Source organism: Loa loa (genome assembly GCF_000183805.2).
Source record: "Loa loa unplaced genomic scaffold supercont3.126, whole genome shotgun sequence".
Taxonomy (NCBI): domain Eukaryota; kingdom Metazoa; phylum Nematoda; class Chromadorea; order Rhabditida; family Onchocercidae; genus Loa; species Loa loa.
Genome location: NW_018108306.1, coordinates 89,675 through 113,687, shown reverse-complemented (window position 1 = coordinate 113,687; position 24,013 = coordinate 89,675). Strand labels below are relative to the sequence as shown.

The 24,013-nt window shown below is 33.4% G+C and overlaps 2 protein-coding genes across 2 annotated transcripts in view; one reads left to right on the top strand and one right to left on the bottom strand.

The window, feature by feature from the left end:
* Positions 1-467: 467 nt before the first annotated feature.
* LOAG_17778 (hypothetical protein) lies at positions 468-4,642 on the bottom strand (the record flags this gene model as incomplete). The annotated part of the gene is made up of 10 exons (XM_020450438.1): positions 4,439-4,642; positions 3,449-3,727; positions 2,986-3,165; positions 2,200-2,436; positions 1,753-1,901; positions 1,403-1,541; positions 1,199-1,329; positions 981-1,092; positions 771-891; positions 468-535 (listed from the first exon to the last, which is right to left on the bottom strand). Exons 1-10 carry the CDS (start codon positions 4,571-4,573, stop codon positions 468-470), a joined length of 1,551 nt encoding a protein of 516 aa, XP_020305895.1. The 5' UTR covers positions 4,574-4,642.
* A 326-nt stretch (positions 4,643-4,968) lies between these two features.
* The window catches only part of LOAG_17777 (rugose), a 29,796-nt gene continuing 10,751 nt past the window's right edge, over positions 4,969-24,013 (top strand). Inside the window, exons 1-35 of the mRNA XM_020450437.1 lie at positions 4,969-5,127; positions 5,585-5,779; positions 6,444-6,617; positions 6,742-6,846; positions 6,982-7,068; positions 7,141-7,281; positions 7,369-7,464; positions 7,564-7,685; positions 7,818-7,943; positions 8,016-8,117; positions 8,219-8,429; positions 8,497-8,637; positions 8,757-8,890; positions 9,966-10,074; positions 10,161-10,313; positions 10,584-10,768; positions 11,110-11,251; positions 11,471-11,661; positions 11,878-12,130; positions 12,356-12,610; positions 12,996-13,103; positions 13,205-13,368; positions 13,450-13,600; positions 13,677-13,860; positions 13,953-14,086; positions 14,161-14,247; positions 14,497-14,644; positions 14,725-14,918; positions 15,046-15,229; positions 15,317-15,442; positions 15,932-16,044; positions 16,108-16,277; positions 16,371-16,506; positions 16,707-16,866; positions 18,785-18,921. Coding sequence (XP_020305894.1) covers positions 5,041-5,127; positions 5,585-5,779; positions 6,444-6,617; positions 6,742-6,846; positions 6,982-7,068; positions 7,141-7,281; positions 7,369-7,464; positions 7,564-7,685; positions 7,818-7,943; positions 8,016-8,117; positions 8,219-8,429; positions 8,497-8,637; positions 8,757-8,890; positions 9,966-10,074; positions 10,161-10,313; positions 10,584-10,768; positions 11,110-11,251; positions 11,471-11,661; positions 11,878-12,130; positions 12,356-12,610; positions 12,996-13,103; positions 13,205-13,368; positions 13,450-13,600; positions 13,677-13,860; positions 13,953-14,086; positions 14,161-14,247; positions 14,497-14,644; positions 14,725-14,918; positions 15,046-15,229; positions 15,317-15,442; positions 15,932-16,044; positions 16,108-16,277; positions 16,371-16,506; positions 16,707-16,866; positions 18,785-18,921 — 5,205 coding nt within the window. The 5' untranslated portion in view covers positions 4,969-5,040. The remainder of the gene's footprint in view (positions 5,128-5,584; positions 5,780-6,443; positions 6,618-6,741; positions 6,847-6,981; positions 7,069-7,140; positions 7,282-7,368; positions 7,465-7,563; positions 7,686-7,817; positions 7,944-8,015; positions 8,118-8,218; positions 8,430-8,496; positions 8,638-8,756; positions 8,891-9,965; positions 10,075-10,160; positions 10,314-10,583; positions 10,769-11,109; positions 11,252-11,470; positions 11,662-11,877; positions 12,131-12,355; positions 12,611-12,995; positions 13,104-13,204; positions 13,369-13,449; positions 13,601-13,676; positions 13,861-13,952; positions 14,087-14,160; positions 14,248-14,496; positions 14,645-14,724; positions 14,919-15,045; positions 15,230-15,316; positions 15,443-15,931; positions 16,045-16,107; positions 16,278-16,370; positions 16,507-16,706; positions 16,867-18,784; positions 18,922-24,013) is intronic.

Below are 24,013 nucleotides of genomic sequence, written 5' to 3'. Positions count from 1 at the left end.
GGACATCGGTATAAGGAAGACATCAACTAGATGCAACGGTATAGTCATATCAGTTGCTTCTAGTTAAAAAGCAGAAAGAAGAAACAACACGATAAATTAAATTTAAAACCAGTAATATGTTGTTAAACCAGCGATGTTATTTTTCTTAACACTCACTATGAGATGCTCGACTGTAATTTTTAAAATGGAAATGAAAAAAAAAATACATTTTATTTCTCCATTGATTCTAGGGTTACTACTACAATTAAAATCAAAAATAGCACAAAATCGCAACTAATGAAGAATACGCTAGCAGTAATCTTATTCATAGAAAAAAAAAATCCAATTATAACAAAGTCGAGAATTCTCTTCAAGGACTGAAACATATATTGTAATTTCGGAATACCAACTCTACATTGATCGATGTGTTCTATCATACCAACAATAATCTGATAAAGTTTTCGTTTCCTTCATAGTTTTCAGAAATGTTACTCAGCAAATATTCTGGGAAGATTTAAATTCGGATTGAGTCGTATCATAACATCAAAGCCAGGTTCTGAAAAGTTTTGGTTTATCAAATCAATAACTTCGATGCTTTATGCAATTGTAAAGTCGTTGACGCTACTAACATCGCTTTCATTCTAGCCGATTTAATGCTTTGGCTGCTCATGTAACATGATATAAGTGTATATGAGGATCATCGCTAGCCTAAGAAAACTAACGAAAAAATCTCTTGACACAAAAGTTTAAACATGTCTCTGCATAAATTATTCCCAAAAGATTCAATTTACCTTCATATTGTCTTCGTAAAACATCAACAACAAAAACATCTTGAAACTGAGAGTCGCTGAGTACTTCCCACAACAGAGCATACTTCTCATCCATTGTTTTCTTGTCATTAATACCAAAGTTCTGAAATTTGTACTCAGATTTCATACTCCTAACGTATTCTCGAATCAACTTCTGATACTTTTGACTTCGTCGAAAAGTTAAACATTTACCACTGCGCGAACGATGAGTTCAATTTCCACAGAATTCACAGACTGCAACAGTTTTGACAATAAATTATAGATTTTCTTAGCAAGTTCAGCTACTTCTGGAAATTTTATTTCCCTGAAGAATATTTTTAAATGACTGGTTTCTGCATAACTATTAAGGGGAAGACATTCAACATAAGCTAGTTATTACATAAATATGATTTTCTTGAAGAATAGAATACCTGATGACTGGATTGACGACGAGCACGGGTTCTTCATTCAGACCAATACCATGCACAACATTTATTATACCCATTTCTAGTGAATCAATGTCGCAAAATTCCCATCGCTTATTCAATTCCCCAAACACTTCCTATATGTATATGTGCACCAGTAACGAATATTTCTTCATAAGTAAATTTAATACAGCAGAAAAGAGGATAAACCTTGAATCCTGATAAAGTAAATTTGCCATCGTTTTCTTTAAAGTAATCATCTACCATCTGTAAATATCTAATCAATTCTTTCAAGTCACCGGTAAATATTTCTTCCCATTGTTCCATAATTTTACTTAGATCGCTCCTCCTACAAGAACCAGTTTGATCTATGTAACATACAGCGCACAAAAATTAATTATAGATGTCTGAATTTGAATTTTAAGATGAAACTATTGATTTGTCCCATAATTTCTCGACCTTTTAAAGTGATCGTCTTTAAAGATTAGATGATGTATAATACAATTGTGAAATAGATGATGTATAATACAATTGTAAAACCTTTCGAATGCTACACTTACATATATGAATACTCCGATATTGCATCACTTCTGACCTGCGGTATATTACATTTTTTGTCTTCAGCAAGAACTATAGGAACGGCCACAGGCCTTTTATCAGCACCATCATTTCTACGGTGTTCTTCTTTTCTAGCAAAAAATTGTTTGCTCTAAATTTTTGAAAAAATCAAAATTAGATGCAAAATAAATACTACATCAAAACGTGATCTACCTGCTTACAAATGCCCCAGAAACTTGAACTAAGATCACAAAATATTTAGCCGTTTTGTCTTTATCCACAATATATGGAACGGTATTTTGAATATCTCCATTCATACTTCTGATGTAATAGATTATTCAGCATATAATTTAAAGGATCGTTATGAAATCACTATATCAAAAAGTAATTCCATCCCATTATTGCCACGAAATGAAAAAAAAAAAAAAAAGAAAAAAGGAAAACTTTACCTTATCGTTACAGAATTTAATGAAGTTATATGAAGACTCTTCTGCACTCTTACACACAGTGCTTTCCTTTACTTCTTCCTTTTCTGATATAAGTTTTTCCTCTTTCTTTGTTGAATAACTTCCATTTGTAGCAGTAGTTGTCGTCATACAGCACTTTTGCAATGCTAAAGTAGCAGGGCATGTTTTAGAGCGATCGGATGTCCTTTCACAAACTGATGAGCTTGGAATATTTTCTTCCTGAAAAAAAGGTAGTTGATATCTATAAAAAGAGTTTACTGTGTGTGGTTGATATCTATAAAAAGAGTTTACTATGTGTGTCACAACGATGTGAATTATTTCTGCTATTCAGGAACAAGTAACAGGCTGAAAAACAAATCCTTCATGCACCAAGATCTAATTATATACACCGTGATTAACTATTCAAATACATATCTTTATCTGTTAACTCAGCAAAATTATTACCCACCCATCTATTTCATCAATTTTCTATCAAATTCACAGGAGCACTTTTTAGGGATGAACTTATGGCTACTTTCCCTTTTGTCATCCATCCGTCTCACTATCTCATGACAACTTTTAATTACCACGGCCTAAGTAAAAGCCATCAAGTATATCCGCAAGCCATAATAAAAATTCAGTAACAGTTCTCGAAAATGAAAACTAAATTAGCATAAAATTATAATAAATAACCATAGTCAACATCTTTGGGAATCAAAGTCTTGGTGGACAAACTTAACAGTTAATCTAGTACGAATAAGTGAAATTGTAATTTATAAAATCTTTCACTTGAATTGAAAGCGTTGCACGGCGATAACGACACAGGTCATCTTCAATCTCAACATAATCGGTCATTTCGTAACGTAAAAATCCCTTGAAGTCATCCGTTATCGATGGCAGCAATATTATGCTACAATTTGCACATGACTGTTTCAACAAAACCATTAGCTGACAAATGGTAACACCATACTGAAAACATTATTCATACACAGCAGAGTTAATTGAAAAAGATTAAAATGGAATAGTCATGAAATTTAAACAAGAGAAAAATGAATTTAATGTGTAAGATGAGGAAAAATCCGACAGTTTCTAGTGTAATCATTACCTAGTAAACGTGATGTAAAACGTAAAATAATGAGCTGATGAGTTGTGCAAGAAAGAGAAGTAACACTACAACTGATGACACATGCTCCTAAATGTACCGAATATGATATGATAACAATTTCTCCTTACCACAACGAAAAATCCTTACCTTGCATATATCTGAGTTTAAGATATCGATAAGAATATCACGTATCCGACGAACGAGCATATCACTCATGCCTACAGCATGCTGTGAAACATACTGTTTAGTATTATTGGTACTATCTGTCACTTTTTGATTTTGATTTACACCAAATACATAACAACTAGAAGGATTCGGTGGATGAAAAGCTGATTGCATGGCAGTTTGTGGAGTAGGATGACGAATAAATGGTTGAATGTACTGGAAGTATGACCCTTGTGGGTATATGAAATTTTGTGGCCATCTCTGGAAAAAAAAAAAGCATATGAAAAAGTGCGCAAAAAGTCATATTATTGTTGTTGTAGCTTCTCTTATTCTTATTATTTATGTATGAAAAAAAATAATAAAAATGGAAGTGTTATGTAAGGAAGAAAAAAAAGTAATAAAGAAAAATATTAAAATAAAGAAAACATATGCATTCTGAATTCATTGCTTTCTTAATATTCAAACAAACCATACATTTACCTCTATCCTTTCTCATTATCTCATTCGTAATATCAAAAATCATATCAACACATCCATCAAAAGAACACTTGTCTCAATGAAATAATCATAATCCATCTATTCACATCAAATTATTATCTATATTCATCTATCGATATGTCTCGCTTAAATTAAATAATAGCCAAATGTTAGCAGCCAAGCATTCCACATCAAACATTATTGAATATTACGTCCATTTCACGCCACACATTATTCTATCTATGGACTAAAATCAAAGACTTAAGATCATAAACTCTCATTTTATGTCAAATAATAGCCAAACATCAACATCCCGAAATTAAAATTAGTTTGGGCTCCACGTTAGATATTATTACGCCCATTCCACGCCACACATTTATTCTATCTAAGAATTAAGGACTAAGGTCAAAGGTTTAAAGCCACGAGCTCTCGTTTGTGCATGTCTAGCATACAAATCATACTATAAACAATTCAAGAATATAAAAGGAAACAAACCTGTGGATAGGTGAAAGTTGCAGGAGACAAATAGAAACGTGAAGTGCAATTTGGACATTGAACAATGAGATGTGAAGAGTATTGTTGTTGGCTTGCTGACCCTAATACCGTATAATTGCTATACAATTGAGCCATCTGTAATGAATACTAACTACCTTGACCTCATAACTGCAACACTTTGACCTTGTCTACTACATAGCAAAATGTCTCTCACACCAAGCAGTATGCTTCGCTACACATAACTCTTCAATGGCTTTTATTCTCTCGCGGGTGATAGGTTGGGTGGTGCGACGGAGGAATAACGTAATGTACGCTGAATACACTTATGAAATGTTGCTTACGTACGTGCGTGTGTGTGAATAGGGCATTATTTTGTCTTGGTTTTATGAAGTAAGATCTGTTGATAAGATCATTTGGTGACATTTTTGTGACAAAAAGTTGATGGAAACAGAAAACGTTGGTTGAGGAGTACTTGTTGTTTGGATGGATTAGGTGACATTGAAATTTAGAGAGACTTCAAAATTAGTTTATTTCAGAGAAGAGAAGGGAAGAGGAGAGAAGAGAAACGGAAGGTAGGAGGAACTGCCGTGGTGAAGTCAAGAATGTCTGCCAACGATATTAGTGATAGTAAGGCTGAGATAGTTACAGTTGACATTGGAAACTCGAACAATTGTAATACTATTAGACAGGTAATTATTACTTTTGTTCCGTCTAACATATTTCGTTATCATTGCTATTATTTCTGTCATTTCACTTTAATGCAAATATTAATAATCAGGATATACTTATCACTGACTGCGATAATGCGAATTTTCCATTTATTATTAGCAGACTAATGTAAACATTAATTTTATTTCTTGATGAAAAATGAAAAATCGGCATTATCGCGTAATAAGTTATCCGGATTATCAATAATTCACCTTACGTAGTTTTGCTAAATTCTACCAGATATATCAATTATTGTTTGATAATAAATTACTAGACTGTGGCGTGCATTCGGGCAAAGAGAATATATGAGGCACTTGGTACAACGACTATTAATGATCAAGCATTCGTTTAATTAATCATTAAGAAAAAAAAAGAATAATTGTGGCAGTACTAAAAATTCGACAGTTATATTCATTGTAGTAACAAAAAATTTTGCAGAATTTATGGGATGCTGAAAGTGAAGGCGAAATGGTGGATGTTAGGTTGGATGAAAGACGCATAACATCAACCGCTGATGATTTTTCCTGTAGCAGTATCCTAAAAGAAGCCGTAGATGTTGAATCTATTAAAGGAAAAATTGCTGATGCCCGTGATCAAGATGATAATTCTGTGAACGAAGAGCAGATTGAACAGGTATTTTGCTTCATTTTGTATTTAGTTCTTATTTTTTAGAAATACTTCTTTGTTTCACGTTAATGTTACAGAAGTTTGGTTTTTTTTTTTTTTTCTGACGAAATGAGAGAACAAATGGAAAGAAAAAATGCAAGTGTGGCATGGAATATATTAGTATTATAGCTTCAAAACGTGCGAACATTTGTTAATATTCATTCTATAATCAACTATTTCCTGCAATGAATATTTCAAGAAATTGAGAAATTAAAATCCATCATTTTCCTCTTTTTCCCTCTTTTTCTCTCCCATTCTCTCTGGTTCTCATACAACGTTATTAAATTAGATTATAAGAAAAAAAAACGTCATTATTCTTGAAAATTCTACTTAACTAATTCCCTTTGTGATAACCGTTTCCTGTCCGTTTATACATTAGCTTCATTTGAAAGCAATATAAGCTGAAATAACGACGAATACCATGGATTTCAAACATTGGAATGTGACACTAAACGGTTACAACAACCTTTATAAAGCTGTATTGTTAAAACAGCTGAGCATTCCAGGGTAGATTTTTCAAAGAGATGAAGGCAAAACTCGAGAGATTTGAATGTCTTACCTATAAAAAAAAGTGTCAAAATCCAATGAGAAAAGCAAAATCTCAAACACTTATTGCAAAATTTATTTCTAGGTTGTGCAAAATTTCGAAAAACAAGTTAATTTGATTAAGAATAAAGTGGGAAGTAATACCGTAGTAATTCATTCGGTAGATGAATTGCCCGACGAGACATTTCAAAGGTTGCAACAGGGTCTACAGGATGGAACTCTTACACACAAAGAAATTGTTGATTCGATATTCAATGCAGTTAGTTTAAATGTCTCATTGAAGTCGAAAAAGACATATCACTATCTTAATAATGAATAAATTCATTTCTGAGGAATTAATTTCCTTTTTTTGTTTTGAGCTTGTAAAAATCCCTTTTTTTCAGCTTGTTGGTGGAGCATTCGATATTGAATCAAAATTTATCATCGAAAATCCTAAAAATATTATTCTTTTGCTGCGTTTGTTAGATGCAGCTCCATCTCATTTAGAGGTTTGCTTGATCATTTTCTTATCAGTTCGGTGATATTGTTTCCCATAATCTTCAATTTCCTGCAGTTATCGGTTTTTTTTTCTTTGTACTAATTTTGTTATTTGAAAAGGAGTTAAAGTGTATAGTATCTTTTAGGCAGAAATATGGAGCGTATTTATTGGCGTTGTCAGGAAAAGTACTCGTAATTTGCAAGCTTGTTCAAGGGTTGGCCTTATCTTAGAGGTTAATTTTGTTGGAACTTTTTCTGAAGTTCGTATTATTTTCTGACCAATTTGATTTCGTGAGGAGTTTTAGATTCTGGATCGGTTATCAAATAGCGATGCAATTGTCTCGGATTTATTGGTGCAACTTCTTGGAGTGCTCACAACTTATAGTATTACTGTTAAGGAAACCAAAAGATTTCTCAGTGCTTTGAAGGCAGTAAATAGAAAATGGGTATGTTTATATGCTTTCTTAATTTTTGTTCAGTTATTGTTGAGGTGAAAAGGAGCCGCCATTACAACTACGTAAATTAAATTACAGCGTAAGAACTCAATCAAACTTTTGGATGTTTTGGGAGAAATGCCAAAGCGCGATGGTGCGGATGTTTTCTTTTCGTTCCCTGGTGTGCATAGTGCAGTTAGTTTCTTTACATCAGCCTTAAAAGAAATTCTAATGAAAAATAGAAGAGCAGGAAAGTTTAATAGTAAGAGACAGCTTACGTTTTGATACTTTGAGGGTATTGCATTACCTCCACTGACCAAGTGGCCTTATCAAAATGGCTGGAGTTTTTGTACGTGGTTGAAAATGGACCCTTTAAATAGCGTCAATTTCGAAAAGGAGCGTCCATACATCTATTGGTATGTATAGATTTCATTCATTCCTAAAATTTTTTGAGCGTTGGTCAGAACAGTTAGCTTTCAGTTAGGATGTTCCAATCTCTCTAATCTTTTTTTTTGTTTTTGCTTCTCCAGTAAAGATTTTTTTTTCAGTTTTCGAACTACAAAAGGAGTTGGCTACAACTGTTATATTATGGGAAGTTGCTTAGTTATCAGTTGTATTAAAGTCGTAGGTAAGGAAACAGCACGGTGTATACGATTTGAATTGACACCTAGAAGGTTCGTCTTTTCTTTTTTTTGTTTTATGGAAACTTGCTTTAATGCTCACAGTTATTCTGAGCTTTTGTTTAGGTGGCACCATGTTACTATCTCACATATTTATTCTCGTTGGTCGAAGAGTGAAATTCAGTGTTTCGTGGATGGCCAAATGATTGAATCTTTCGACGTGTCTTGGTATACTTCACTTCTTTTCTGATTATTATCAATTATTGCTACCTTTGTGTGCTAATCATTATTAGTTATTTGATGTCATTTTGAAAATCATTATTTTTTAGGTTTGTTTCAACTACTGAACATTTTGATAAATGTAGTATTGGCTGCGGACCTGATGGAGAAGAACCATTCTGTGGTCAGATAGCAGCTTTGTATGTATTTTCGGAAGCCTTAAGTGCCCAACAAGCTAATGCAATCTTCTGTTTGGGACCATCGTATCAGAGTCGTTTTCTGCACGAAGCCGAGACTGACCTCGCTGATGACTACAAAAAGGTATCTGTTATTAGAAGTTGAATTTATATTGTTACTTTTGCATAATTGGGATACTTGAATATTTCAGTTTTTATTTGATGGAAAGCTCAGTGCTTCCGTTGTGATAGCGTATTCACCAAAAAATTGTGATGGGCAGTTGTGCTTACATTCAGCGTCTAAAACAGGTTCTCCGTACTTTGTGCAGATCCCGCATGCCATTATGAAAGAGGTCCATATTTCTACCAGTTTTCAAGGATTTTTTTAGCAAACATATTTTTTTCAAAGCAAATGGTGTCATATTTAATACGAAGTTCTACTTTTTAAGCTTTCCGTCGATGTTTTTTTTAGGGCGTCGAAGTGGTGAAAACTTATTCAATCCACAACTCGTTACATTCCTTAGGTGGTATACAGATGCTTTTGCCTCTGTTTTCACAAGTAGACTTTCCTCAGTATGATGGAAGTGTTCGGAAAATCGATGTTTGGTGATTTTTAATTTCATGCTATTTAGAGAGCTATATGGAGTGAATCACCTTTTTATGTCACATATAAAACTGTTAGAATTTGTGCAATTAGCACAATGATGAGGAAGTGAAAGGGAAAAATTAATATGACTTACGTCTACATTATTATTGATTGTAGCTCTTCATGTAGAATACTTTCCCATTTAGTTATTTGCTCATTCGTATTCTCAGTTCCATATCAGACATCTTCCGGTTATAGTCTCGGTAATATTTGCTAGTTCGCATTTCTGGTGCTATATCCGATTGGTTCCTACTATTCTGCAGCATGTCATGCATCTCATCTTTTCCATTCCTTCTTTTTACTCCACTTATCATTTTTATCACCATTCTGCTGTAATTCTTTTTAAAGAACTTATTCCAAAGAGTGTGACGAGCAATTCAAGTTTTTCGAAAAATTAAATTCTCCAAAATATCCTTTGTTTGCTTGTTATTGAGCATTTCATCGCTAATCAACGATCTACCACAGGAATTTAGTCTTCTTTTTTGATAGATTTTGGGGAAATAAAATGCTCCACCCTTTTCTTTCCCTTGTCTAACATTTTCAGTTAATCTGTAAGAAGAAGTTAAGGTTCAAGCATCAAATCAAGCTAGGCTGAATTTTCTTTCATAATTAGTTCTTGCTTCTGATTTTTCATCTTTTTTTGATTGGAATGTATCGCTGAACGATTACAAGATAGCAAACCTCAAATGCTAAACTAGTCCATTCTGAAAAAAACAATGGTTGAAAACATGTAGTCTCAGGAACTGAATAATCTCTCTTCAAGCTTTATTTTTGTCCAACTTTTCTGTGGAGAGCAATGTAGATAATGAAGATCGTAACATCGATAGCCGAAGTTACCGGTTATATATTGCCTCGCTCTTCATCAAAGCATACAATTTCCAGAAAGACATTACGATTGTCGAAAATGAAGGATAACAAAAAATTATCATTTATTATTGTCCTATTTTAGGCATTGCATCTCCGTTAAAATATTTTTTCTAAGAATATTTTTAAGCTTCAAACAAAGATTTTGCAAATATTAGGTGAACATTTCAGCTCGAAATTACTATCAGCTGTATCTCTCCTGCTAAGGACTGCTTCAAGTGCTCCTCAGCAACTCTATCATAGCAGAGCATTTCTCGTCATTTCTCAAGCCCTATATGAGGTTTTTTTTAAAATTCTTTGGATTATAGTGATTTTAGCAATGAATGATTACTATTAATTACGATAATGAATGATGCATTATTTCAGTCGTCGCCTTCAAATCTTACTCAACATGTATTGGATATTTTAATTGATATTTCAAAATACCTATTAACACTTCCTTCGGGAATACCGCTGTTGAAACATCTTTTCGATTATATTCTTTTCAATCCTGAACTTTGGAGTAGAGCTGATCCTACGGTAATCATTAATTTCTGCGTACCTTCAATAGCTATTATTTCATTTTCAAAAAATTATAGTGGTTCCGATTTTGGGGCTTTTCGTTGCAACAGTATTTGATATAAGAAGTTTAATATAGAATACCTACACATAACTAATTATTTTGTAATATCGATCTGGTTTTGTAATATCGATTTCGCATAATTAATTATTTTGTAAGGTTTTGTTCAGAAAGAGATTTTGTTCGATTTGGTTATTGAGCGTATTACTGGATAATAACGGTTGTTTTAGATACAAATTCAATTATATTACTTTTTGGCAAGCGAATTTTTGATGAACGTCAATTTGACACTGATTGTGCAACGTTGTGCTACTGTAGTTGAGGTGCTTCATGCTATCAAGCTATACTACTGGGTTGTTCTGCCACGTTCACCATCACTGTACAACGTGATTAACCGCGAAGGAGGGCTATCCCGGTTAACATTTATTCCAGTTTTATCTCTTTCAAAATGAATTTTACTGCTGCAAAGATTCTGTTCAGAAAGGGGTCTTTGGACATCGAAAAGGGAAGCAATTTTTCGGGAATAAGCATCAATTAATTAACTATCAACAAATCGATTCTTGACATGAAATTCCTACTGGTGGGTTTTATATGACTGAATGTGTCACAAAATGATTTCGCTCGGATTAAGAGATGAGTTCATAAAAAACCCGAAGGCAACTGCACCAGATGAGACGAGATTCTGATTTGTCGATATCGCTTATTTAGTTTTCTTTTTCTTTTTTTTAATGGTTGTATTTGCTGATATATGTTTAGAAATGAGGTTGTAACTATACGCGCACATATGTTAACTTTCGTTTCTCGGTTAATCTGTATGCCAGATCCCAAAGAAAGTGGCACTATGAATCGAGACGGTGAATTCAATGCATTATTAAATTTTATCGCCACCGTAAACGAAGTAAGCGTTAAATTTCGATTTTGATGAACAATGACGAAATGAGCCGCTCTGTCTAACAAACAATATCCACATTTAATAGGTTTAAAATGGACGGATTGTTTATCGTGACTTAGTATAAATACGTATTATGTTGATGCCTACCTAAATAGTCAAGAAATTTCATGATAGTTGTTGTTTGTTCCGTGCTGTAAGGTTTCGAAAATTTTCAAAATTTTAAAGGATGATAATCTGTATGATGTATTGGCCCTTACAACACGATTACTTTCTGAAAAACCGGCAGCAATGGTACCGGCATTCGATCGAAAGAAAGGCCTTGCAGTTGTGTTCAAACTGATCAACTCTGTCAATGAACTTGTTCGTATACCGGCTTTGAAGATATTTGGTTATTTCTTGTGTCGCTCAACTCTCAAGTGAGCCTTGTTTTTGGACTGTCATCTTTTTTATGATCCGAAAAGAATGAAAGATCAGTACCGCAATCTCCGCCTTTGAAGTACGAAAAGCGCAATATGAATTTGCTGACATTGATTTGCCTTCTTGAAGCTGCTGTTGTAGACGGTGGTTACGGCTGGTTTCTTTTTTTGATTTCGTTAAGAAGATACATCTACTGATTTCTGTAAATATTTCAGACGAAAGACGGATTCAGTGAGCAGTCTCAATTTATTGTCCCTTATAACTGACCGGTTATTGTTAAACGCTAGTCATCTTACTTTGGCAACATACAACGTGCTATTTGAAATACTTACCGAGCAAATGACGCCAACACTTAATTATTTGGTTCATGCATCAATCAGCAACGTAATGAGATTTGAAAACCCTGCAATGTTAAAAGTTATTACCAATCTGATAACACAAAGTGAGAATAATTCGGAACTAATGAAGGTGAGCCCTTTCGGTAGAAATTGTTGGGTATTGCGTAAGCTAAGTCCCGAATCCGGAGCAGCGTTTTAAGGATCGGAAGATGTTCAACCTTATTGTGAGTTTTTTTTTTCCCCCCCCCCTCCCCATTTCCCCCATTTTTTATAACATCGAAAATGAAAACGGAAGAGTAATGGCGCTTCTGGATGATCTAGTTCAATTTAAACTTTTATTATGTCTTATTTCTAGGTGAAGCGAATTTTCTTGGAAGATTTGCTGCATATGTGTGAAAATTCACGAGATAATCGGCGTACGATTTTGCAAATGAGCGTATGGCAAGAATGGCTTATTTCATTGGCTTACATTTTTCCCAAAAATGACGATGAAGTAGCAATCAGCGAACTTGTTTATCGCATCTTTGCACAGCTTCTCTTTCACGCTATTTATTTAGAATATGGAGGTTGGAGAGTTTGGGTCGATACTCTCGCTATTGCTCACTCAAAGGTACAAATTTGAACATTTGTTTCTGAATTCTTGATTAATAGAGAGGAGAGGGAAAAGGGTACCTTCACAAATGAATATACTTAGATCATTAAAATTTGTCTTAGAGTAGTAATAATCAAAAAAGAATTGAGTGGAGCATGAGGATATTGGTTGTTAATACGTCATTCATATATTGATGCTGTTAGGTGAAAGTAATATGAAGTAATTGCCTGGATTTGTTCGTACTTCATGGCACCCAAGATTAAAACTGACTAAATCAGTATAAGCTAAGTATATATTTGTGTATATCTGTAATTTATAACAAATAAATCTGGCCGAAAGCTGAAATATTTTGAATGACTTTCGTGGAGGTATTTAATTTTTTGTACCTTAAATTATTCTTTAGGTATCATGGGAACGTCACCAGATAAAATTTCAAAGGGGTGGTGAACGCGAAACGGATGTTATATTCTATTTAGTTCAAAATCTTGTTTCATGTGTGGCTCGTACAATAGTAAGTTTATGAATGTTCACTGTCTCAAATATATATATATATATTTCCGTTTTTTTTTAAAAAAAAAAGGAGTTTCATTTAATTTCAAGCATTTTTCCAAGGACGGGCTTGTGGATGAAGTGGAAAGAAAAGATGAATCGAAAATATCAGCTGATCAACCAAGTTCCATCTACCGTACCCCGGAGTTTTGCTGGTCGGATGTGCACTTGAGACTGCTCGATGATTTGCTTGTTTCAATCGAAAGTACTGTAGAAGAGTGGAAGAAGTATGAGTTTTGAATGAAAATTCCATTACTTATTAAAATGCAATGTTTATAGTATTTTCAGAAAACTTGAAATATTTATAGAGGCACTTCAACAATACTGGATGTTGTGAATAGCAATGAAAATAGCGTATTTGTTGCTAACTGTGTTCATATTTTATCCCAGCTCATCGATTTGTTGGTAATGGCTTGTGGTGGTCTACTTCCTCTTCTGGCTGCTGCTACATCTCCTAATGTAAGTTGTAATGGTTTAACTGTCAAAATTAACTTACGAATGTTAGGACATTGTTAATAAAAGAAATCTCTCTTAGAGCGAATTGGAAATAATGGATTCAACAAATGAAGCACTGGCTATAGGTAGTGCCGCTCGTTTGCTGGCACGTTTTGTCGTTTTGGCCGATGTTTTTGTTTTTGCATCTGGAATAAGTTTCAGTGATCTTGAACAAGAAAAGAATATGCCTAATGGTGGCATATTACGGCAAATATTACGTCTTGGTAAAATTTGTTTAAGTCATTTCAATTTGAGTCAAATAATATACATTGATCAGTATTTATCGTAAAAGTAGCAGTGCGAAACTGTTTTATAGTGTCAACGATGGCTGTACGGAATATACTTGCTTGTCGTGTAAAAACTTCCTTTGGCAAAATGGTATGTATGAATGCCAAGCAAGTAACACGTGCTCAGCAGATCGCTGAATTTGTTTCGGACGCACTGGACGTAGTTAGTATTTCATTACCACTTTTTTTTTCCTCATTGTATAACTGACAAAGTTAATTTCTTTTCTTTTTTTTAAGGGAGGCAAAGGAGGAATTATGGATCCGGAACATTTGGTGCAGGAGGTTGATTTACAACGGTTAAGAGGGGTAATCTATCGTGATATGGTAAATTTCGCTTCCGTTGCTTTTGTTTTGATTTCTTAGCGATATTTTACGAGTTTCACAGCATATAGCCATGATAATACGTTTTGCGACTGTTGTATACCTTATAGAGTAAATATGTCATTAAAAATGTGTTGGTCAAAACATGCTTTTGTTTGTGTTGATGCTTTTGTTAGCATAAATCTCGCGAAAGTTAGATTTTTAATTCCATAATTTCTCTGTGAATATTAGAACTGCAAAAGCATTGTTTAGGAAGAAAATCGGCAGGCGCAGTTCCTGGCTCTTGCGGTCACTTACTTCTTATCAGTGCTGATGGTATCTCGATACAGAGATATTTTAGAACCACCATCTACTCCTAGTCCTTTTTTTGATACAACTATAACTGGCGGCACAAACAAAGGTATGAATTATTTTGTAATTCTACCATGTTATTTTGAAAAAAAAGAAAAAAAATCGTTTCTTATTCATGCCATCTTGCAGATTATAGTAGTGCTTTGAGGCAAGAATCAGGCGAAGAATGTGTTGAAGAGAATGGCGAGTTGTCTGATCACGGTGATAGCAATATGGATAAAAATGTTTTTGTCAGGGAGGATTCGTCAGTATCACTACAGGAAAGCAAGAAGAAAGAGCCGCAGAGTAATGTCTATCGGCAGGATCACCTGAATACATTTAATGTTTGTGTTCTGATAAATACTGGGTTCTTTCTTCTTGAATTCGAACAATTTAGGACATATCTTTCGAAATTTAATTATGTATAAGAAGGTTTGCAAATTTTAATTTTTTAATACAATAATATTTTAGGATAGCAGTCTTGCTAATCGCGAGTTAGAAACGGGTGAACGACGAGCTTACCTCACAATCAAGTTGCAACAAGCCTTGGAAACGACAGCTCCACTACTGCGGGAAATACTCATCGACTTCCATTCATATCTTCAGAAAACACTGTTAGGAACTCACGGTCAGGAAATTATGAATGACACCAAAGGTGAACTTTTAGGATTGTCTTTTATCTATGGAGCAATTTGAATATATTTGAATGAATGGTATTTTTTAATCGTTGTCATGAATATAGTGATGGAAACAATGAAAAACCAGGCAGGATCAGTAATCGAACTGGTTATGCTATTATGTTCACAAGAGTGGCAGACCTCTTTACAGAAGCATGCTGGATTGGCTTTCATTGAACTTGTAAACGAAGGCAAGTTTGATTTTCAACTTTATCTGTTATGACAAGAATCCCTTCTTCATGATTCTCACAATATCATCCGATTATTTTGTATAGTGAATTTTGAGCGATAGCGTTCCTGCTATTTCGAATCGATCGCACTAGTAAGATTTACCGTATGGCTATCTATGAGAAGTTCTCATAGTGATTTTTTTTTGTCATATGGGTTTTACTGAGGTATAAGTGCAGTTTATCCTGTTCGAGCATATATGAAATCATTTGAATATTAAGTTCACCTACTGTTATTGCAATTTACTTGTAAAATGCATAAAGATCGAATTTCATGCAATTTTTTGGTACACATTGGATGTACAAGATTTTCTTTCTGATTTTACAATGTGTTATATTTCAATAAAAATCCAAAGTTTCATTTCTGATAAATTTTTAATCACTGATTTCATCTCTTTGTTTCATTCTAAATTACTTTTTTGTAATTAATTTCGCAATTTACCGAATATTCAGGTCGTTTAATGGCACACGCAACACGAGATCATATCCTGCGCGTTGCCAATGAAGCTGATTTCATACTAAATCGTCTACGGGCTGAGGATATCAGCAAGCATGCTCAATTTGAAGTAACTGTTTTTCTCATACGTTTGCTAAGTGATGGAATCTTACTGAGTTAAATAAATTTGCAGAGTGATGCAGCTGAACAGATTCATCGACGTCGAAAAGAGGAACAAATAAATGATCATTTGATTACGGCTAATCGCCGCAGAGATCTGCTTGTATCAGCACGTTTGCTGGATAGATTAACGTCACTATTGTCGTACCCGGGCGGTGCGTGGAATGATTCAGACCAACATTTGTGAGTATTTTGGTTGGCATCTTTAAATCGATGTATTTACAAACACTGTCATTTGTTTATCTTAATTGAATAGTTACTAGTGTTCATTTTTAGAAAGACTTTCTGGAAATTGGATGTTTGGGAAGACGATTCAAGACGACGTAAACGTTTCATACTGAATCCTTATGGCTGCCATCATTCAGCAGCGTGCCTTAAAACTATATTAGAAAGCAAGTCATCTAATAAAGAGGCTGGTTTAGTTTGCATATTTAAAGCCAATGAAAAGACCTTTGGCAAACTATTAGAGAGTGATCACATGACATATGTGACGAATGTTTTGATAGTTACTTTTTGTTTTCGAAAATGAAAAAAGATTTCCATTTTAAATTTATCCGGTCATAGGGATTGACCATGAAATATCGAATATCCAGAGCTCATCATCAATTTCAGATTGATAAAGCTCGTGAAGATCTGCTGCGTGATTTAGTAGCACAACGTCTGGTTTCGTTAGGATCGTTGAAACCTGGTTCTGCTTTAGGTGAGCTTGTCGATGAAAGTGATTTCGAAAAATGGGCCACTGAACCTGATGCTGCAATCGATTTGCAAAGAGGTAAGAAGTTTCGGACTTGATACACTTTGTTAGGTGAATAGCTGGTATATGACTGAACTCCACTGCTTGTAGGATAAAACTGTTAATGTGAAAAAGAGATAAATATTCTTCATTCAGCTGCAAGTTTTACTATTTTGCTGCTTAAATGTGTTTTCGTTTTTGCAAAATTCATTTAAAAACTTTCAAGAATACAAATTTTATCATCAATAAAGGTAATTTCGAAAAACAAATGTATTTTTTATAAAAACCCTTTGACACGATATAGTGTGCAAGTCTTCGAGACCTCATATGTGGACTAATATTTCTCTGTCTTGTATTGGCATTAAATCAATGTGGAATTATTTAGCTCTGATGGATTGGTCGGATGCAAGTTTAATCGCTCTTTATAAAAGGGATTATGAGTAAGCTATTTTAAGAAGAGCAGGAATTAGAGTATTAAAGAGAGAAATGTCCTCGTATAAGTTTCAAAACTAAAATGAATTTTTTCATCTATACCTATGGGAATAATAATATGCAAATTGACATAATCCTTCTTCTGGAACATATGATTATCTTTTCATGCTACTATTTTTAAAAACCATCTGCTTTTCGTATTGCAGACATATTGGTACCTTGTCTTATTGATAATATGTTATTGTACAAAATACGTCACATCTTGTTTAATAAATGACATCGTATATCTTATCGGTCTTCTTCATAGCTTGTTCTTATTTAAGTACCATATTTACCCTATTATTTTAGATAAAATAATAATGGAAAGATCTGACAGAAAGAGTTGGTTTTGTTATTGGTCGAGAATGACTGTTCCTTATTTTTTGCTATTCGAATATTTTTGTGGGATGAATGAAGGTTTTGACGAACATTTAAAGGATGGTTTAAATGACCTTAAAATTCAGTACTAACGATAAAGCCTTAAAATTCAGTAATTTAACTTTGCACAAGTTTTTGAATTATTATCACCATCGTAAGGAAATGAAGAAAAAATGTCAAAACATCTCTCTTAATTCAGGATTATCGCGACTTTCGAATTGCACTGATTAGATTTGTAATGATTCCTGTAATTTTCGTCGAATTAGTCTCTTTTCATACTTGCTAAATTAACTTTAACTCATTGAGGTCAGGTTTACTAAGTGGTCGTGTGTTCTGTCTTGAGATATCTTATAAATTTTTGCTTCTAAAATTGATTCTGCCAAAGTAATTGGATTGAGACGATGCTCGGAAAGAGGAGGCCAACGATAGACAACCCTATTTGATGAGTGCCCTACCTGACACTTGTGGACATATGATTTGGATATTTGATAAATCTGTTTTGCAGACACCCGCTTCTATACCAAACTGTTAGCATCTATTCTTAAATCGAACAGTTTTTGATAAGTTACCAGTAGTTTAAAATTGTAAATTTATGATATAATTACTGAAAATCTTGAAGCAAATGAAATAAAGTTATTATGTGACAGTATATCTCGGATATTTTGATGTTTCGTCAACATTTCGTATCTCTTTATAACATCGAAATTTTTAAATTAATGTTCATAGTTTATCTTTTTTCAAACAAAGGTTGAGTCATCCAATCCATTCATCATCAGGAGAATTCGAAGCATACTGTAGTATTCGATGGCAGCGTTGCTTTGTACATAGTTATGTAGTTTACGTAGGAACATTATTTTCGCCTTGCATTCCTTTTCATGATAGTTGAATAAATCTGATGTTGAAACTATAGATAATGGAGAGTAAGAGTGAATCGATATGATCAAAGATTAGGGATAAAAATAAAAGGTGGCATCCCATCATAGGTGGTAGTAGTTAATTGAGAATTAATCAACTTATTGACGTCTTGAAATGCTCATTTAATTTATGATATTACTTGCATGATATCGTTTTATGATGTAAAATAGTTTGAAATAGGGATATTTTGCAGAGAAAACAACTTATGGTACTGCAGCGAAGTTGATTGCGCCAGGCATTGTTGTACCGGGAACCCTTTCTATAACGAATTATGAAGTGTTTTTTGATGCTGACGAGGATGATCCACTGTACAAAGAGCAAGATCCTAAGGTTACAGTATCGCTTTTGCTAAATGTTTTCTTCTAAAAACATCAATTTTACAAAGTATCTAGCAGATACTTTGTAAGTTACTGCAGAACTAAAATCACTAACGTATCATAATTAATAAGATCAAGTAATTCGTCTCGATTGAAATTCTTTGCTTTTAATCTTTTATTTATTATTTATTTATTTACTTTTCATTTTTTTTTTGAAAGGAAAAATTCATCTAGGGATATTCTAATCTGTGCTTTGGGGAAGTTAAATATGCAATAAATCCAGAATTAGAGGTTTTTTGATAGGTGATCGTAAAAGTGTGGGGCAAATTTTATAGTAAGTAAAATATACATCTTCCTACTTTATAATGATAAAGTAAATGATAAAAGATGTTATGATATTGGAGATGGTATTATAAATAATTAGTACAACGTTATATATTCGCGGAATAATTTTCAAAAAAGTAATTTTAATGGTGAAATAATGGATATTAAATATTCATCGGTTCATTTCAGTTGAGCAATATGATCACAGCAACATTTAACTACAAATGAACTTATCTGCAAACTACAAACAAATATTCAATTAAATACTATGAGAAATATGCACACATGCACAAACACGTACAGGGATTTTGTTTTGAGCATTAAAAATTCAGTGAAACATTCGAAGATGGTTTGTTTAGTAGTTGAGCATATTTAAAAAAATTCAGGAGCAACAGGAGAAGATAATCGAGTTTTTTGAAAATTGAAAGAAATTCCAATACAAATTTCATATAAGGTTTTTGTAAAAAATTTTTTGACGAAAGAAAAATAGGAACATTTAATAATCGGAAACTGGAAATTGTTATTCGAAAATTTCGGAAACGCGAAGGGAAGTTGGGGAATTTGCTAGGATTATAAGGATTCAAGAGCGCGTACATTGAGGATCAGTTGTCGAACAAGATTCCAAGTAATCTTTGCGCTTTGATCGAGAAGATGTGCCGGCTCTCCCTTGAGAAGGTCCAGTTGAGGCAAGAAGTAGTGCGGACATTTTCGGCATTGTAAACAGGATACTAGTTGTAATAGCACACCTGAAGTAAATAATTCCAAAAGATCAATAAATGTTCCTAATATTAAATTTGTGAATGTTTCTGAACTTTATTTTTGAATTTTTTCGTTCCATTTTCAGTATAATCGTTGCCTATAAAAATGGCAAAAAAAAAAAATCAATATTGGTTTGATTTGAGGAAAATACCTAAAACGAATATTGTCTTCTATAACCCAGAATAACAGAATCTATTCTTCCATGTATCATTGTCAGGAAGAGGAATTAAGATTCATTTATAATTGTAATCACTCTAATACATTCATGAAATGAATGATTTTTCTCTTTTCATAATTTGTGCTCATTAGGACTTCCGTCTCTTGAGCTTTATATATCGGGACACATATTACTGATATTTTCTCCTTAATTTTGGTGCGGTAATGTGACAGTGATACTAAGTGTGAATTTCCCGAGTTTTGCGACTTTTGAAAAAAAAAAATATTGTGGCGCAGTGTGTTGTTGTCTCAGAGATGAACAACTTTTTGAGAAATTTTAAATTTTAGATTAGTGAGAGTATATTGAATTTGATGGCTTGATAAAAGTCTTTCGTTTTATAAAATTAAATGGGGTGAAGAAGAAAGTGGTAATCTGTTTTAGCAGTGATTTCCTTTCACGACATAAGGATCAGTCTGAATCAGTAGCGTTTATAATGAATCTGAGTTTTAGACTTTTCTTTTAATCTGTTAAGCTTAATTTCGATAAAACATTTACAAAATACCAATGACTCGATCACCAATAAATCGTTCCTCCCACTCATATTCATTGTAATGCTTCTCACATTCGAACAACAACAACGTCTTTAAGATGTAATTAGTAATTGGTGACTGCGGGAAATCGAGATGCGTGTCGCGTAGACATTTCAAAATTGAAAACGATTTACGTCTGCTGCCGTGTTGCAGTAATGTATTCTCGGCATGGTGTAAACTCATTGCCCATGCGTCACCTTCCATTGAGCTGGCCTGTAATTAATCACCGGACGAACTCACCCAACTAATTGACTTCTTTCTCTTCGTAATGATCCATGTCGGTTGTACATTACAAATTATCTTGCATTCAATAGTCATATCAAGGAATTAATCAAATCTTATCGTACAATAATCTTGATAATTTTAACAAGTTATTAAGAGGAGAAAAATGTAAGGATTGATTGATGCTTCATTATTTTTCTCCTTTATCAAAGCTTAAATTAAAATTTTTCTCATAAGTCTTCTGATAGCTACAATTAGATCAAATATAGTTATATGTCATCCCATTTGGTCCTAGTAGTTAAAGTTCTTAAGCCATCAATTGATGAGACTATTATTTTGTTATTCAGTATTTGTCATTAAGCAGAATGCAAAGATTATCATTCGAGCGCTAGAGTCTTCTATTCCATTATTTTTGCAACATTTAGCGAAATTTTAAGAATCTGAATTGCTTCCTGGAAGCTGTTTTAGTAACATATACTTTAGAGAATGCCCTTTTTTGGAAGAAGGTGCTCATTTGTGCAAAATCAATGACAGGAATGACATTATATGGCGCTATAAATAATGTATTACGGTAGCGTATGAAGTGGAATGTACTCCCCCCGGAGAGTTAATCGAATTAATAAAATGTTCTGCCAGTTTTGAAGGGAGAGATTCATGGTTTAATCGCCGAAACACACACACATACACACACACACACACTTACACGCACACACACTCAGATGGATGTTTGAATTTAATCGATTCCTTTTTTTAAACTTTCCTAAGAAATCATGGAAAATTTAGAAATTTTCTACCTGCTTAGAATTTATGTAAGATTATTTTCAATATAATGAATTGATGGGTTAAGGTGGATTACATCATTTGACGTAGTAATGTTCACAATTTTAAACAAGTTAAGAGCAACAATTTTTAAACAAGTTATGTTTGTTATAAAATAAAAAAAAATTAGAAGATAGAGAATGACATTTGGCTAGTTTATGTTCAGGCTTCAATGTTTTGGCATTTATAGGTGTTCGAGTCTTTTATGTCAACGTCTTTCTTTCCGTTTCTGAAGACAGTATTGTTAGTATGAAATGAAATAACACTATAATGTTGCGTTATAACTTTGTTTGGGGAAATAGAGAAGTTCTCTTAAAAAGCAGTTGCCGAAACAGACCTGTTTATTTGGTTGATTTTGGGCTGCATTAGTTTCCTTGCTGAACAAATCGAAACCTTCACTTTTCACTTCATTAGCAATAGATGGATTTGGCCAAGGGATATTACTTCGAGGCCAGTGACTAGCACTTCGAGGCCAAATTCCATTGCATCGAAATGCACAAGTTATCTGGACAATGTAATCATCGTGTATCCTCAATTTAACATCACTAGTATCAGGTACCATCTTGCAAATATCTCGATATTGCGATTTCTCTACACTTTGTCCCACCAAAGTGTGGAAACGACTTCGGATTTTCCTTGCTGATAGGTAACCGCTTGCGGTAATAAATTCCACCCATAACGACATTGATCGTTTGCGACCATCGCTTAACTTTAGAACTGCACATCCTTGGATAGAACCATCATCGACAAAATTGAAAACTCCCATTTGATTGAGGTATAGGATTACTTCATATTCGCATGGTGAATGAACTATAATCTGAAATTGTGATTATCATCATTGGAAGAAAGGAATATTTTAGAAAAAAAAAACCCCTCTTTATTATTTATTATGATCTCTTTATTATGATCAAAAGTATAGCAAGAGAGTATGAATAATTAATTGTGTGGTCATTTAGTTGCTTACCTGTAGTCAACCATTTAAGGTAATTCTCATCTATTACTTTATATCCGCATATAAATATATGATGGATTAAAACTTCTCAACGATCTTTAGATTTTTAAATCAGAACAAATCATGCAAGAATCAAATTTCTCAGCGTTTAGACTTTCGGGCTATTCCTAGGTGATACTGCATTAATCAGAATAAAATTATATTATTCTTAAGAAATAAAGTGTCCTTTAATTTGAATCAAACTTCTTGACCTTTAGACTTATGTCAGTGGGGATTTATCAAGGATGTTTATCAAGGAGTCATTTTTTTTCTTGATGGTGATACGACGATAGGTTATCAATCTATCAAATTGACACATGAAGATAATATCTGATGGATTGTCAGTCTGACTCCTTACATCATTTTTATTATTTTGATTTCAAAAGGTGAATGTAACTATCTCTTATATAGGGCAAAAAGAATACTGAAATTGAAATGAGAGAGAAAGAAAGAGAGGGAGAGATGTGGACAGAGAAGGACTTGTGAAGTTTAGAATAAAATTAAATTTAATCTATGGTACATAATCGGCAATGTGAAATTGAATGAATGTTTGTTATTCGTTGTGAGATTCCTGAAATTCTAAATTATAATAGTTTTGAAAATTTTTATTTATTAATTTAGAAGATCAAATCTTTGAATCCATTATTGAAACATTGACTTAATGATGATTTGGAATTTTTGCTTACCCCTTCATATCGACCATTATTTTCGATGAGTGTAGAGATGAATCGAGGTTCTTGTGCTTCAACTTCTTTAAGAATTTCCTGAACAATCTTAGCGATCATATAGATTGCTTTGTGTACATGACTTTTTCGAGTTGCTACCCTTTCGTTGAAATAATGCGATATTTGGTAGGAAGTAACGGCAGCATTTTGGCCTAGCATCCTTGCCTGTTCGTTTGCTGTACAAATTGTCGTAGAGCTCAAAAATCATCGCATAACTAAAAACGGAAAAAAAAAGAAGAGGAAGGGGAAAAAAAAGGTAGATAGATATGTTAGTAGGATGAAGTAGCGACTATTAACATATAGCTTTTTTTTTTAAATGATAATGAAAAGATAACAATGATAATGATAACGATATATTAAAATGATTGCTAGTGCTACTGTTACTACTACTATTCCTGCTGCTGCTGCTACTGCTGCTGCTGTCGTTGTTGTTATTTCTCAGTGTTTTTTAACAACTAATTACTGTAGTAGTTTTTTATTTTCTTTTTTTTTTTTTTTTATTTGTTTAAAAGGTTTTG